The following is a 12,278-nucleotide window of genomic DNA, read 5'->3' on the forward strand; positions in this document are numbered from 1 at the left end:
TACAGAACTCAGAGTGAGTACAGTTCAATTTTACAAATTGGTCTGCACATATACTACTTTTTAAATAACCTGAGCCACCTTTACACCAAATCCATGCATGTGTGTCATGCAAATACAGAAAATATGTTCAGTGCTTTCTTTGCGAGTGTTCTTAATGTTTAAAACACTGCAAACTATATTCTCTTATCTGATATCTGAAATGTGAGCTGAGAGTCTGTTTCTCTGTCTCCATCTAGTGTTTCTGATGAAAGCCTTTTGGGGGGCTTCAAACCTCTAGAGCATAAATAGAAAAGCATCACCTCCCTTTTCCTTTACCACTAAATAACAATAACTCTAAAAATACATGATATACACACACTGAAAAGACGGAAATCTTAATCACAAACGTATGTTTCTCATCAATGTCAGTGTGTGAACACACGTGTGAATGTGCATGAGCTGTCTGAAATACTGTGGCTGATTTGACCTGATCATTAGGAGGGGGAAGAGGCTTGACCTGATATTTCCTCTGTTGTTTTGTCAGGAAAGGGACGTTATTGTCAAAAGGCTGTTAAGATAAATAACCTTGCCGTTTCCATGGCAAAGGCGCAAACAGTGGCTGCCGAAGACAAAAGAGCTGAGGACAATAAATCCAGCACTGTCAATTTTGTTTAGTTTTCAGAGTGTTTTTGAGGGAAATATGGTTTCAAAACAAGAGGCCTGGTCCATTTTTCCACAGAGAAAGGGAAATCAGATCAGTTTTTTTCTGCAGTTCTGGAAGCTGCAGTTTAATCTTGTACATTTCTTTCCAGGCCACGGCATCCTAATGGTAATAGGAATATCTGACACCACATTCTGCCTCTGGTTCAGGAAACCCCTTGTACAGCTGTATACATGTTTTTACAGGCTTTGAAAGAAAGGGTATTGTCTTTAAACGCCTAAGAATGCTTTGTCCAGCTTTCAAATATAAGTGGAAAACCATCCCAGGCAATTTTTTTCTGAAGCTAAACAATTATGAGTGAAAAAACACATTTGCCTTATTATTGAGGTCAACCAGAGTTTTTCTCTTTAGAACAAATACAGGCCAGCCCTGTCATCAGCTTTCCTTATTAAACACGAATAAACGTGAAAAACCTTCGTCTGCTTTTAAGATAAGGGGAATACAACTGCATACTTGTTTTTTTGTGCAAAGTTTCACCAAAGTTTACAGTGTCTCCAGAAGGAGCTATGCAAAGTCTGATTAAAGCCTCGGATGATGTCACTTGAGTCAATGACGGTTTGAGCTAAAAACATCTCTGTTATGAATTTTCAAAATATCATGTTTAGAGTTGTTTTATCAGCTTCTCAGATCACTCTAGTTCGCAAATTTCAGGCGCATTAGTTCACACCAGCAATGCACCTCTAAATCTGAGATTGTTGGTTGTACAGTTACATTGTGAGTAATGAGGATGTCATCTTTTACCAAGAATCAGAAGAAGAAAATATGTCTTCCTTTCTGTAGCCCTGATCCTTTTCCAATATTGTGTGGTTCAAGACATCATCTTTATTGTGAAAAAAACCCCACCTCTGTTACCCTCAACCCCACCTCCCAGAAACGCCCCATCTTCTCTCCGTCGGGGGAGACGAGCCTCGTCAGGAGCGTGGCATGATGAGGAGCAACCTTATCATTGTGATACGAGAGCAAACACAAGAGTCTTTACGGCACGTCGTCTCAGGAAGCAGAGCACGGCGAGATTACTGCCCTTTAAGAAGCCCTAAGACACGACCAATCCCAAGTAGTGTTTTATCTTGACAGTTTGTCTCGCTTTGTTTGCCTTTTTCTGTGAAGCCTGGGGATAAAAGAGCAGCCTCTGTGAGCTGTGTCTGATTAGGATCTAATTGTTAACATTCACTATGCCGTTTTTATCATCAGCAGTAGACACAGCAGGTAGAGAGGCCTGTGTTATGAAGGACTCTCCCCTCGCTGCTCTCATGTGTTACTCAAGTACTAGTTAGCACTAAGGTGGCAGGAGTGGAGCCCCCAGCTCGTCGACATCAACAACAACAACAACAACATCAACAAACAGGAATTGATGGCGAGTGTTTATTATCTGGTTTAATTGCTCCTCATCTGGAGGATCTGACAGTTGCGGTTAATGAGAGAGGGAGAGGAGGATGCTGTTGGCATCCAGCTTCATGGTGTAAGACGTGCAAGTGTGATTATTGGTGTGTGGGAGTGTTCAAAAAAAGAATAGACCACTTACAGCCAAAGTGAATAAAGACAAAGATGTGTAAAAGATTAATAAACACTTTTTAATCTGAAATTTCGGGGCCTTTCTGAGCCTGTTTTCTGCTGTTGCCTGTGCGTCATTATTGAACGTATTCTGCAACAAGAGCTCAGCTTTGCAAAAGGCTGTGCACACAAACGAGGCCGTGCAAGGACAGGATATCACTGAAATTGAGCCTCTTCCCTCAAATTTTCATCTGGCCTGCAGCAGAAGGCCCTGGCTCTGGTCCAACAAGGGACCTCCCTGACATTGTGTAGTGTCACGCACTCACAACAAAGCATGGTGTGACAAAGACCCAAATCAAGGCCTGTAGACTTTTATGTATGAGAAGGCCTCAAGGACAGAATAAGTATTAAGAACCTTATGAGGACACAAGGGATGATTTTGCCTCTAGAGAATGCCAGACACACATATCAACACATATATAAACACACAACACCACATCCACCACCAGAGGCTGGTGGGCCCATTCATAAATTTCTTCTGTTGGGAAACACGGGCACAACTCAAACAGGGCATACCCGCCCCTTTTACTACTCCGGATCAGCAGGACCACATGGGAACAATTAGGGGTATACGCAAGTTTGGCGAAGGTCCGTAGCAACCAGCTGCATCTGTTTTTATTTACCTTTTGCTCTGGTGCCGGATAATGTCATGAGCACATCTGCTACTGTGCAACGCAACCGTGGTTACATGCGTGGTTGACCCATGATTCTGTAATTACCCTCCGAGCGAGATGAAGAGGCCCAGCAAACCACTCAAATCCACACAAAGCCTTCCTCCCCCTCTGCCTCCCCATGTCTCTGCAGTGGCATGAAATCCCGTCTGCCTCACCAAAAACACAGGTCTGTGCAGCCAGAGAGCAGAGGATGCTGAAGTGGCATTTAATGGCTCAAAGTTAGTATTACAGTAATTTTGACTTCATGTTTGTGTCATTAAGAAGAGATAGTCTGTTAATGACTCTCTCTTTCTATTACGTTGGCTCAAATGTTGTTATTTTCAAATGAGTGGAGAAGAGTAACACTTATCAAATTTCCCGATGTGATCTGATTGCCTGTTTGTGGTCACAGGATACAAGCTAGGACAGTTTGTCATCCAATCTCGTCGTCAGACCACTTTGTGAGGTCAGACAACACTGTACATTTACTGGAATTGTTTATTTTCCACAGATTCATGGTGGTTTCTGCAGGTGATTTCAGAGGAGAGTAATCAGGAGTAACACATTGTCTGCAGAAGGGCTGTATGTCAAAATGTTCATTGGTTTCAAAAATTCTGACATCCATGCAAACATGTTCATGTAAGGTAGTACTCACAGGTATCAGGTACAGGATGGAAGATTTCGTCTATGTTGTTGAAATAAGTTTTCAAAAAAACTGTCAAACTGTCACTTTCTTCAAAGGCCTTCTGTTTGTTTGAAATTCTAAAAGTTCACATTACTGAGCATCTTTACAAAGAAACCCAAAGCGGCCAATCAAAACAGGCCTTGTTTATAATAATGATGAGTGATTATGAGCAATAACAATGAAGACCATATATGGATCACTTCACACAAGCAGCAGTGTGTTGGGGGTTGGGTGCCACCATGCTTAGCGTCTCCCAGATGTGCAAACCATATGCTCTGACTGAAATTAAAACAAAAAAGAAACAGAGAAACATGAAAGGGATTTTTAACTGTTCAAAGACAGTTGACAGTCGCTACAGATAGGGTAATGGCCGAGAGGGGCCACATGAAAGAACTGGGGATGTTGGCGTGCTTTTTGCACCACTTATTCCATTTCCTGCTCACAAGTTCACTGAGCAGATGGGACCAAAGGCACAAGGAAGTTTAGATGTTCTGCCTCACAGCCCATTGTATATGATGCATGTAAGTGCATAACACTGCACTGTTATCATTTACAGACACGTTAGCACACAGAGGTCACAATAACAAAGGTGAAAAAAGGGTGGAAACCAAACCGAAGTGAAATATCTTCAGTTATTTTGTTCAAAAGATGGGTTTCAATCTGTGATTTTGCATGGAATACAATTAAAATAATCACATTTACAGAAGGTGGTAAACTTTTTCTGGTAAATGTGACTTCTTAAATAATCTTCTAGTTTCCATGTCACTTTGAAAGAGACATTTATAAATCAAAATCTACCTCAAGCAACAGTGAAAATAAAAATAATATAAGATAAAAATACTATTAAAAAAAATGTGAAGCTTGTACATTTAGATTGAAGCATCTGCAGACAGACTGCTGTTTGTGACAGACTTTACTGAAAAATCATTCAATTGTGCCCTCTTGTGTTGGTTCAGTGTACTGCAGTAGTCTACATGTTGGCAAAGCGATGACAAGGTAAGTTATATCATATTGGTAATCAGAAGAAGACAAAACAACAGACTAAACAAATGCGTAAAAGTGCAATTTCTGACTGACAATCACAAAAGTTAAAGTGAGATTTACCACGGAAAACACACTGTAAAAATCAGGCTTGTAATGAAGTGGCATCAGCCATAAAAAAAGAGCAAGGCATCAGCCTGTTGTACAGCTCAGATAGAGGCGTGTTTATTCAACGCCTGCCTTGTCTGTGTCTGGATAATGTTCACCCTCAGGCAGTGGCTGGCAGAGATCTGGCTTTGTTTCTGCACGTGTAATCAACCTTTACTGCACCGACTGACCACAGCTTCACCTTCCAAGACAGCAAACAGACATGTTACACGTGACAATGATGATAACTAAAATACAAGCCATACATCTAAAGCATAAACATCTTAGAACTGGAATGATTCCATTTGGAACTGGCTTTTAATTTTTTATATTAAATACTTGTCTTCTTTTTTTCTGTTTTAGATTCATTCTAGTTTGTTGTTGTTTTTAGCTTTCATTCAGTTCTGTCATTCTAGTGTTGTTTCCCATGGTGTTTCATTTTTTACTGTTAATAACTTTGTTTTAACTTCTATCTTACTTTAACTATATTTTAAATGAATCAAATGTGCTTTATAAAACCACATCATTGTTTGATTGAGCAATAAACAAAAGTAAGTGCTTGGTGTGACTACAGTAAAAGCCTTTCAATGGCTTGTGGTCAAAATATCATCAAATAATTAATCACCACTTAAGTTTTACTGTGTTCATCAGCCACACACTCACCTGTGCATGGCGGTGTGCTCGCCATGGTCCAGTGCATTTGGTGATTTGTCTTTTTGAAGGTGAGCACAACATCCACCCTGTAAAACCGCTGCAGGAGCTGGCTGCCCGGGCCTGTTTAACAAAACTGGTTTTACACTACATCCTAACGAAATGACAAACAGCAGGCCTATTTATATTAAAGGTTGTGTCAGAAACTGGCCCATGCCTTCAACATAATAAACCTGTTGTTTAGGCACAAACGTTTTAAGTGTCAGTTACATCTATAAACAGATTTTAAGGCAAGAGACATGATGTTTTAGTTGTGTAAAATATTCTGGTTTTCCTAATTGTCTGTCGAGGCCATTAGCCTTAGCCAATATGCTAGTATAATAAAATAATAATAAAAAAACTATCCTGTGCAAAAAGTCTTAAAAAAACATCCGCTGTAATGACTTACAAAAACAAATTGACTTCTTTCGGATGATTCAGATTGAATGTATATAAATAGCCATCTGCAAATCCATTCTTGCCTCTAAACTCCACCTACTGTACATTCTTGCATCTCAAGTGCCTGACTGTAAACTGAGGTAACAGAAGGTAAAGAAAGGAGGTCCATTTTATCACAAAGTGCTGGCAACACAGAAGTCCAAAAAATTGCAATCACTCCCAGAATCTTTCGTCAAAAGCCGACTGCATGGTTGCTAGATTGGGGTTTTGATGATGAGCAGTTCCACAAAAAACTGTATGTCATGCATCATTCGTAAACTGTGTCAGGGCTCTTCCCGCTGCTTTGCATCTCTCCTCACTCAGGCAACATTCAGGCAGAAATGGGTGGAGCTAACTAACTCTGATATCATGCACCTGAGCAAGCTGGGCCTGAGGATTAAAGCAGAGTGACTCTCACTCTGACTCTTTGGTCAACACCATCATTGCAACCACCACTGATTTACTGACTGCACATTCTTTTATTTGGATGTTTAGCCTCAGTGTTAAATAAATTACGATTTGAATTTACAAAACAAACAAAAAAAAACTTTGTGGTCTCCCTGTTTGTCCAGTTCACTGAGCCTGGGTTGAGACTAAATGTTGAATAAAGTGTTTTCCGCCGTTGACACAGTCACTGTCCAGAAAGCATCAAGGATAAAATGTGTTGCTGGGAACAGTGGAGTAACCAAGTACATTTACTGAAGTACAATGCTGAAACACAATTTTGAGCTGCTTGTATTTCAAGCTCTATATCATCCTATGTTTGCTTCCTTTAATTATAAATGAATATATTGCACCTACTTCCCAATTACATTTGTATCACGTCTGTATCAGATACTTTTCAGATTAGTAGTGCCAACTTGGGGCCTGTCTTCATGCCTCAGACATCCTAAGATCAAGCTCAAAGAGTTAAAGTTATGTAACATTTATAAAGTCCAAACAGTAAAAACAAATGTCTGAAGAACAACTTCTGTCTTCTTTACAACCCTTATATAAAAATCACGACACCCTTCAGATTTATTTAATGGCCCTTTAGAAGAGGCCTTACCCAAAGATTGGAAACACTGTTGCAGTGAAGTGCTGCTTCAAATAATACTTCAGAATCAATCTAACTAAATATCATCACTCAGAGGGGCTATTTCTACCATATGAATACTTTAGAAATTTAATATTTAACTTTCATTTCTTCTGCACCATGGCTTGAAAAGTATTTTGAATGCTATTGAATTTGTACTTTTACTGAAGTAAGAGATGTGACTAGTCTAACTGGAATGTTGAAGTTTGTTATGGACAAAAAAAAAGAAACACCCGCACCTCTCCACTTGGGATTGCTGCAACAAAAAAGAAGACATTAGATCATTTTCAAGGCAGGTATGCGCCTCTGTTTTCAAAACTGTCTTAGTAACAGAACAGTCCAAACAATGTGGATTGGAGCACATTTATCCAAACTTTTTAAAAATGTTCTCTTTCAAAATAATTCCTTTTGTTGCAAAGAAGCAGATTGGATCTGCATTTAGATTTTTGTTGTTGCGTTTTTGAGTGTAACAGGTTTACTTTGACATTTTGTTAAATTACAGTACTTCACTCATGAGTGTTTCACTTGCTCTATTGTTATTATATCAGTTACATGGGACAAAATATTTTGGCTGACATTTATTCACTTGCTGTAATCAAATACATCACAAACTTGATGTTGTTGCTCAGTGGTAGAGCTGTCATCTCTCAACTGCACGGTCGAAGGTTCGATCCCCAGCTCCTGCAGCAACATGTCCAATGTGTCTTTGGGCAAGACAGTTTATCCCAAATTGGTCCTGCTGCTTCGTCAGCAGTGTATGAATGCATATAAATAGGATTAGTTACATCTGATGGTTTCGCTGCATAGCAACCACTACCTATACACTGTGTGTGTATAGGTGTAAATAAGTAGGTGTGACAAGCGGTGTAAAAGCACTTTAAGTAGTCAGAAGACTAGAAAAGCACTATATAAGCTCAAGTCCTTTCACTGTTAATGATATGTTATGTTCCTTTTTATATCATGATAATTTTGGCTTCTCTTTTACAATTCAGAGAGAAATATAACATATGTTCCAATATATTCCTCTAACAGTATTGAATAAAAGAAGATTTAAAAAAAAAAACCCTCAAAGAATTTTTAAAAGAAGAAAAGAAATCAATGTGGTGAACATCACACCTCACCACCTGGAGGCAGCAGAGCTCACAGTTAGAGAGCCTTTGACTCTCATGTACCGTAAATTCCGGACTATAAGCCGCTACTTTTTTCTCACACTTCGAGCACTGCGGCTTCTACTCCGGTGCGGCTAATGCATGGATTTTTTATGGGGGACAATGAGCTTCTGCCGCAAAAACATTTGACTTCGTCACGTCGGATCTTAATATCAGTCATTTTGCGCTTCATGCACGCACCCTCATGATGGAAAACACACGGAGAAATACATATGATGCAGCTTTCAAGTTAAAGGCGATCGACCTGGCTGTCAAAGAAGCTAACAGAGCTGCTGCACTTTAAGATGACACTGACAGCGACAACAGAGACTGAGGAAGTGAATGGATGGACTTTTTCTTGTGAAATATATTACGGTCATCTTTTTCATCAGCCGTGTTACAGACACCGTCGGCTAGGCTTCGTATTGTAACGGTTCATGTTGTAAAGTCAGTAGTTGATAATGTGTTCATAATTCCGATTATGTGGAGAGTCAGTGAATGCACCAGCGAGAACGTGTTGAGTGGCTGTATGAGAGAACGCTGGGGGAGAGAGTTGGATTGTTACGGCAAGTTATGTGTTGCTCTCTGCTGTAAACGGCGTGGTCACGGCCGACAGTGATCGGGTTATTAAAAGTTATTATTTGAACGCTCTCGTCGTCCTTTAACGTCCGTACGGACGCTACAGTATTTGCGGATGTTACCGGTAGCCTACGTCTGTGTAAATAGCTCTTGTTATAGCGTGGACACCTGCGGCTTATAATCAAGTGCGGCTTATATATGTACAAATACATTTATTTACTTATTTTTAGCCGGTGCGGCTTATATCCAGGTGCGCTCAATAGTACGGAATTTACGGTAAGTGTATCAGACAAAAATGAGAAATAAACAGAAGAAGGAAAAAAGACATTTAAAGCCTGAAAGATGAAGAGCACCACAGTGAGAATAACAAGAAGAATCACACGAGTGGAACCCTAACAGCTACTTGTGGGGACACTGCTAGAAGTGTGATCTTATGGGCTTTTACAAGCATAGTGGGTTAAATAGACATTATCTTAACTCTCCCATACAGTATAACAATCAAGACCTGCCTCCTCCTGTTATGAATTATAATGTCTTGTCTGTTCATGTCAAAATGTATCTAGATCCGGCTTGCCCCAGTTGCAACAATAAGGTGGAAGCTCACTGACCGTGACCAATTCAAGCTTAACCAAACATGGAAAAAACAACACAGTCAAGCATAAATTATTACCTTATACCTGTTTAAAGAGTAAGAGAATACATATCTTAATAGTATAGGTGAAACATTCAGTCAAGCATTAAATTGGTAAGCTACAAATGATATTATCCAGACAGCTTATCCACAGCATAGGATATCTGATGTCTGATTTTCTGCTTTTATGAAACATCCAGTGAAGTAAGGTATATACACGTGTTTCCTCTTTGTGCACTTAGAATCCACAGGTAGACAACAGAGTGATCCAGTGGGGCAAGCTAATTCAGAACACATTTTCTTGTAATCTCTCTTGTTTTAAATGGATCTGGACTCCAAACAAAGCTGTTACTTATGTGGCATTTCCCTATTTTATTTTGACATATTTATAAAAATTACAAATACAACAACAATGTACGTTTTGTTTTACATTTTATTTTCTTCAAGCTCTAGCTGATTTGGCTTTATTTCTCTTAACTTTTTTTGCACTTATACCGTACACCAAGACAAATTCCTTGTATGTGCAAATACACTTGGCAATAAAATCCTATCCTAAATACTGCTACTAAATAAGTTGTCAGCAGGATGCCAAATCCTTTCCTATCTATGCTACAGATAATAATGTAAACACATTTTTGGATACTGATCAGTGACCATACAGTCTAAAGTTAAAGTGGGGTGATATGACCAGGGAGGGTGTGATTCATATCCTTGCCTTTTTACCTTTAAAAGAAAGTATCTTTTAAACGGTTTTAAAACGAGGAAGGCTATCATTTGTATCAAGTCACCTTATTTCTAGGTTTTCATTGAAAGTACAATGTTTTATACGAATCTCCTGCATAATTGTTTTGCATTATTGGAGACCATAAAAACCATAAAACCTAAGTACAGTTCTTTGCGCTTTGTCTTTGACTTGCTCAGAAAAGCTTACTACTTAACTCATTGTAGCACCTTTTTGTAACGTATTATAGATCATCCTAATGATCAGAATTGACCAAATAATTTATTTTGAGTTATTGGAAATATTAACCAAATGGTTAATAGGCTATAGCTTCTCCTGAAACATGTTTTTTTACTACACGTGCTGACATATAATTTTATATTTCTCCATAAAAGTGATCAGTAGAATTTCTTAGTGCGTACCTTTTGTTTTGGATTTGAGGTGTAACCTTAAAGTCCCAATTCAAAGGGTGACATAGATGCTCAGGACTTCACAAAATACAAATTACGAAATGCATTGACATTGATGAAGGCCATCATATAGTGTAACATTCATACCTGTGGAATATTAATCAACAACTGCTCATCGAAAAGGCTAACTATCAGCTACTCCTTTTGAATTTAATTGTGCACACCCCTGAACAACCTAACAGTGTGCTCTCCCAACTGGATGATGTCATACAAGTTGCGCAGCCATTTTGTTAGCTAGCTTAAGGTTAGAGAGGTTAGCTGCAGTTGTGGTGCTGCAAATAGTCTTTCTTAATTAACGATTTCGCCCGTTAAATCTCGGAGAATACGAAGAGCCGTCAATGTTATTATTCGCGTACACATTTTGTCTTGCAGCTTGTATACGGCAGGAGGACTCGCGCGTTTGTTGTCAGTAAACACAGCGAGAAAGTGTGTGGTCATTCATTTCTCAGGCTGCCTCGAGTGTGCTAGCTTGTGAGCTAACTGAATATCTTACGCGTTAAACTGTAGTAAGTGTTCGTGTTTGACTAACTTTACCTGGTTCACTTTGCGTGCTATTGCATCACTCAGTTAATAGTCGTAAAGTTCATCTTCTCGGTGTTTTACTTGACTCTCCTTGGACCAACGCTCAGTATGTCGGAGCTGTACATTCGTGTGGCTGAGGATGAAAACGAGGAGCCCATGGAGATCCCGTCCGAGGACGATGGGACTGTTCTGCTGTCCTCGGTGGCGGCACAGTTTCCAGGCGCGTGCGGGCTGCGATACAGGAACCCAGAGTCCCAGTGCATGAGGGGGGTCCGGCTCGTGGAAGGTATCCTTCATGCACCTGAAAGTGACTGGGGGAACTTGGTCTATGTCGTCAATTATCCCAAAGGTGAGGCAGGTGATGATCACTTAATTTAAAAAGGAAGGCCTCCTTTTTTAACAGCGGTTGTTTATTGTTACTAACGTTTTGTGTCCTGATACTGGATGCCTTGAAATTCCCTCGAGATTAATATCTATCCTTCCTTCCTTCCTCAGTTAATTTGGAAACAGATTGGTCCTTCAATCTGGCCTTTTTTCCGTCAATAGTGTCCTTACAAGATTGTGGAAACGGATCCCTCATGTTTCATTATGATGTGGATCCTGAACATGAAGCTTAAAATGCATTATTAGTTGGATATAAACTTAGACTGGCCTACACAGAGTCCTCTCCTTTAAAAAAGGAGGGGGGGGGGGGGGGTAGCTGTACATCTTGACCAGAGACTGGGCTTATGTTGTTTTGTTGACCAAGTACTTTTATCTATGCGTTGTTTGTTGTACGTCACCTTATGTTGCTTAATTTTATACCTTTCACCCCATTTCTAGAGGCAATAAGCTGGCTTCTTTTCCTGTTATAACTAATCTATTTATTCTTCACAGATAACAAAAGAAAGATGGAAGAAATAGAGGCTGCGTCCGCTGTGAAAATAAAAAGGGGCTCTCAGAAGACATCAGATCTTATTGTCCTTGGGCTGCCGTGGAAAACATCAGAACAAGACCTGAAAGATTATTTCAGTACTTTTGGGGAAGTCATCATGGTGCAGGTAGTGGCTCTGAATATTTGTTATTATATCATTTGCGTGTCTGTCTCTTTGAAGTGAAAGACGACCTTTCCTTTCTCATGTTCTCTCCAGGTCAAGAGAGATGTAAAGACTGGCAACTCAAAGGGGTTTGGGTTTGTGAGGTTTACCGAGTATGAGACACAAACCAAAGTGATTGCACAGAGACACATGATTGATGGACGATGGTGTGACTGCAAGCTTCCCAATTCAAAGGTAGGACTACGTTGTT

At 39.7% G+C, this 12,278-nt stretch overlaps 1 protein-coding gene across 1 annotated transcript in view; it reads left to right on the plus strand.

Moving 5' to 3' along the window:
- Window positions 1–10,673: 10,673 nt before the first annotated feature.
- tardbpa (TAR DNA binding protein a) overlaps window positions 10,674–12,278 on the plus strand; it is a gene marked incomplete at its 3' end in the record, with an annotated part of 1,984 nt that continues 379 nt past the window's right edge. The window contains exons 1-3 of the mRNA XM_079360035.1: window positions 10,674–11,340; window positions 11,868–12,031; window positions 12,122–12,272. Of these exons, the coding sequence (XP_079216161.1) occupies window positions 11,100–11,340; window positions 11,868–12,031; window positions 12,122–12,272 (556 nt within the window). The 5' untranslated portion in view covers window positions 10,674–11,099. The remainder of the gene's footprint in view (window positions 11,341–11,867; window positions 12,032–12,121; window positions 12,273–12,278) is intronic.

The sequence above is a fragment of the Symphodus melops genome (assembly GCF_947650265.1).
Source record: "Symphodus melops genome assembly, chromosome: 13".
Lineage (NCBI taxonomy): Eukaryota > Metazoa > Chordata > Actinopteri > Labriformes > Labridae > Symphodus > Symphodus melops.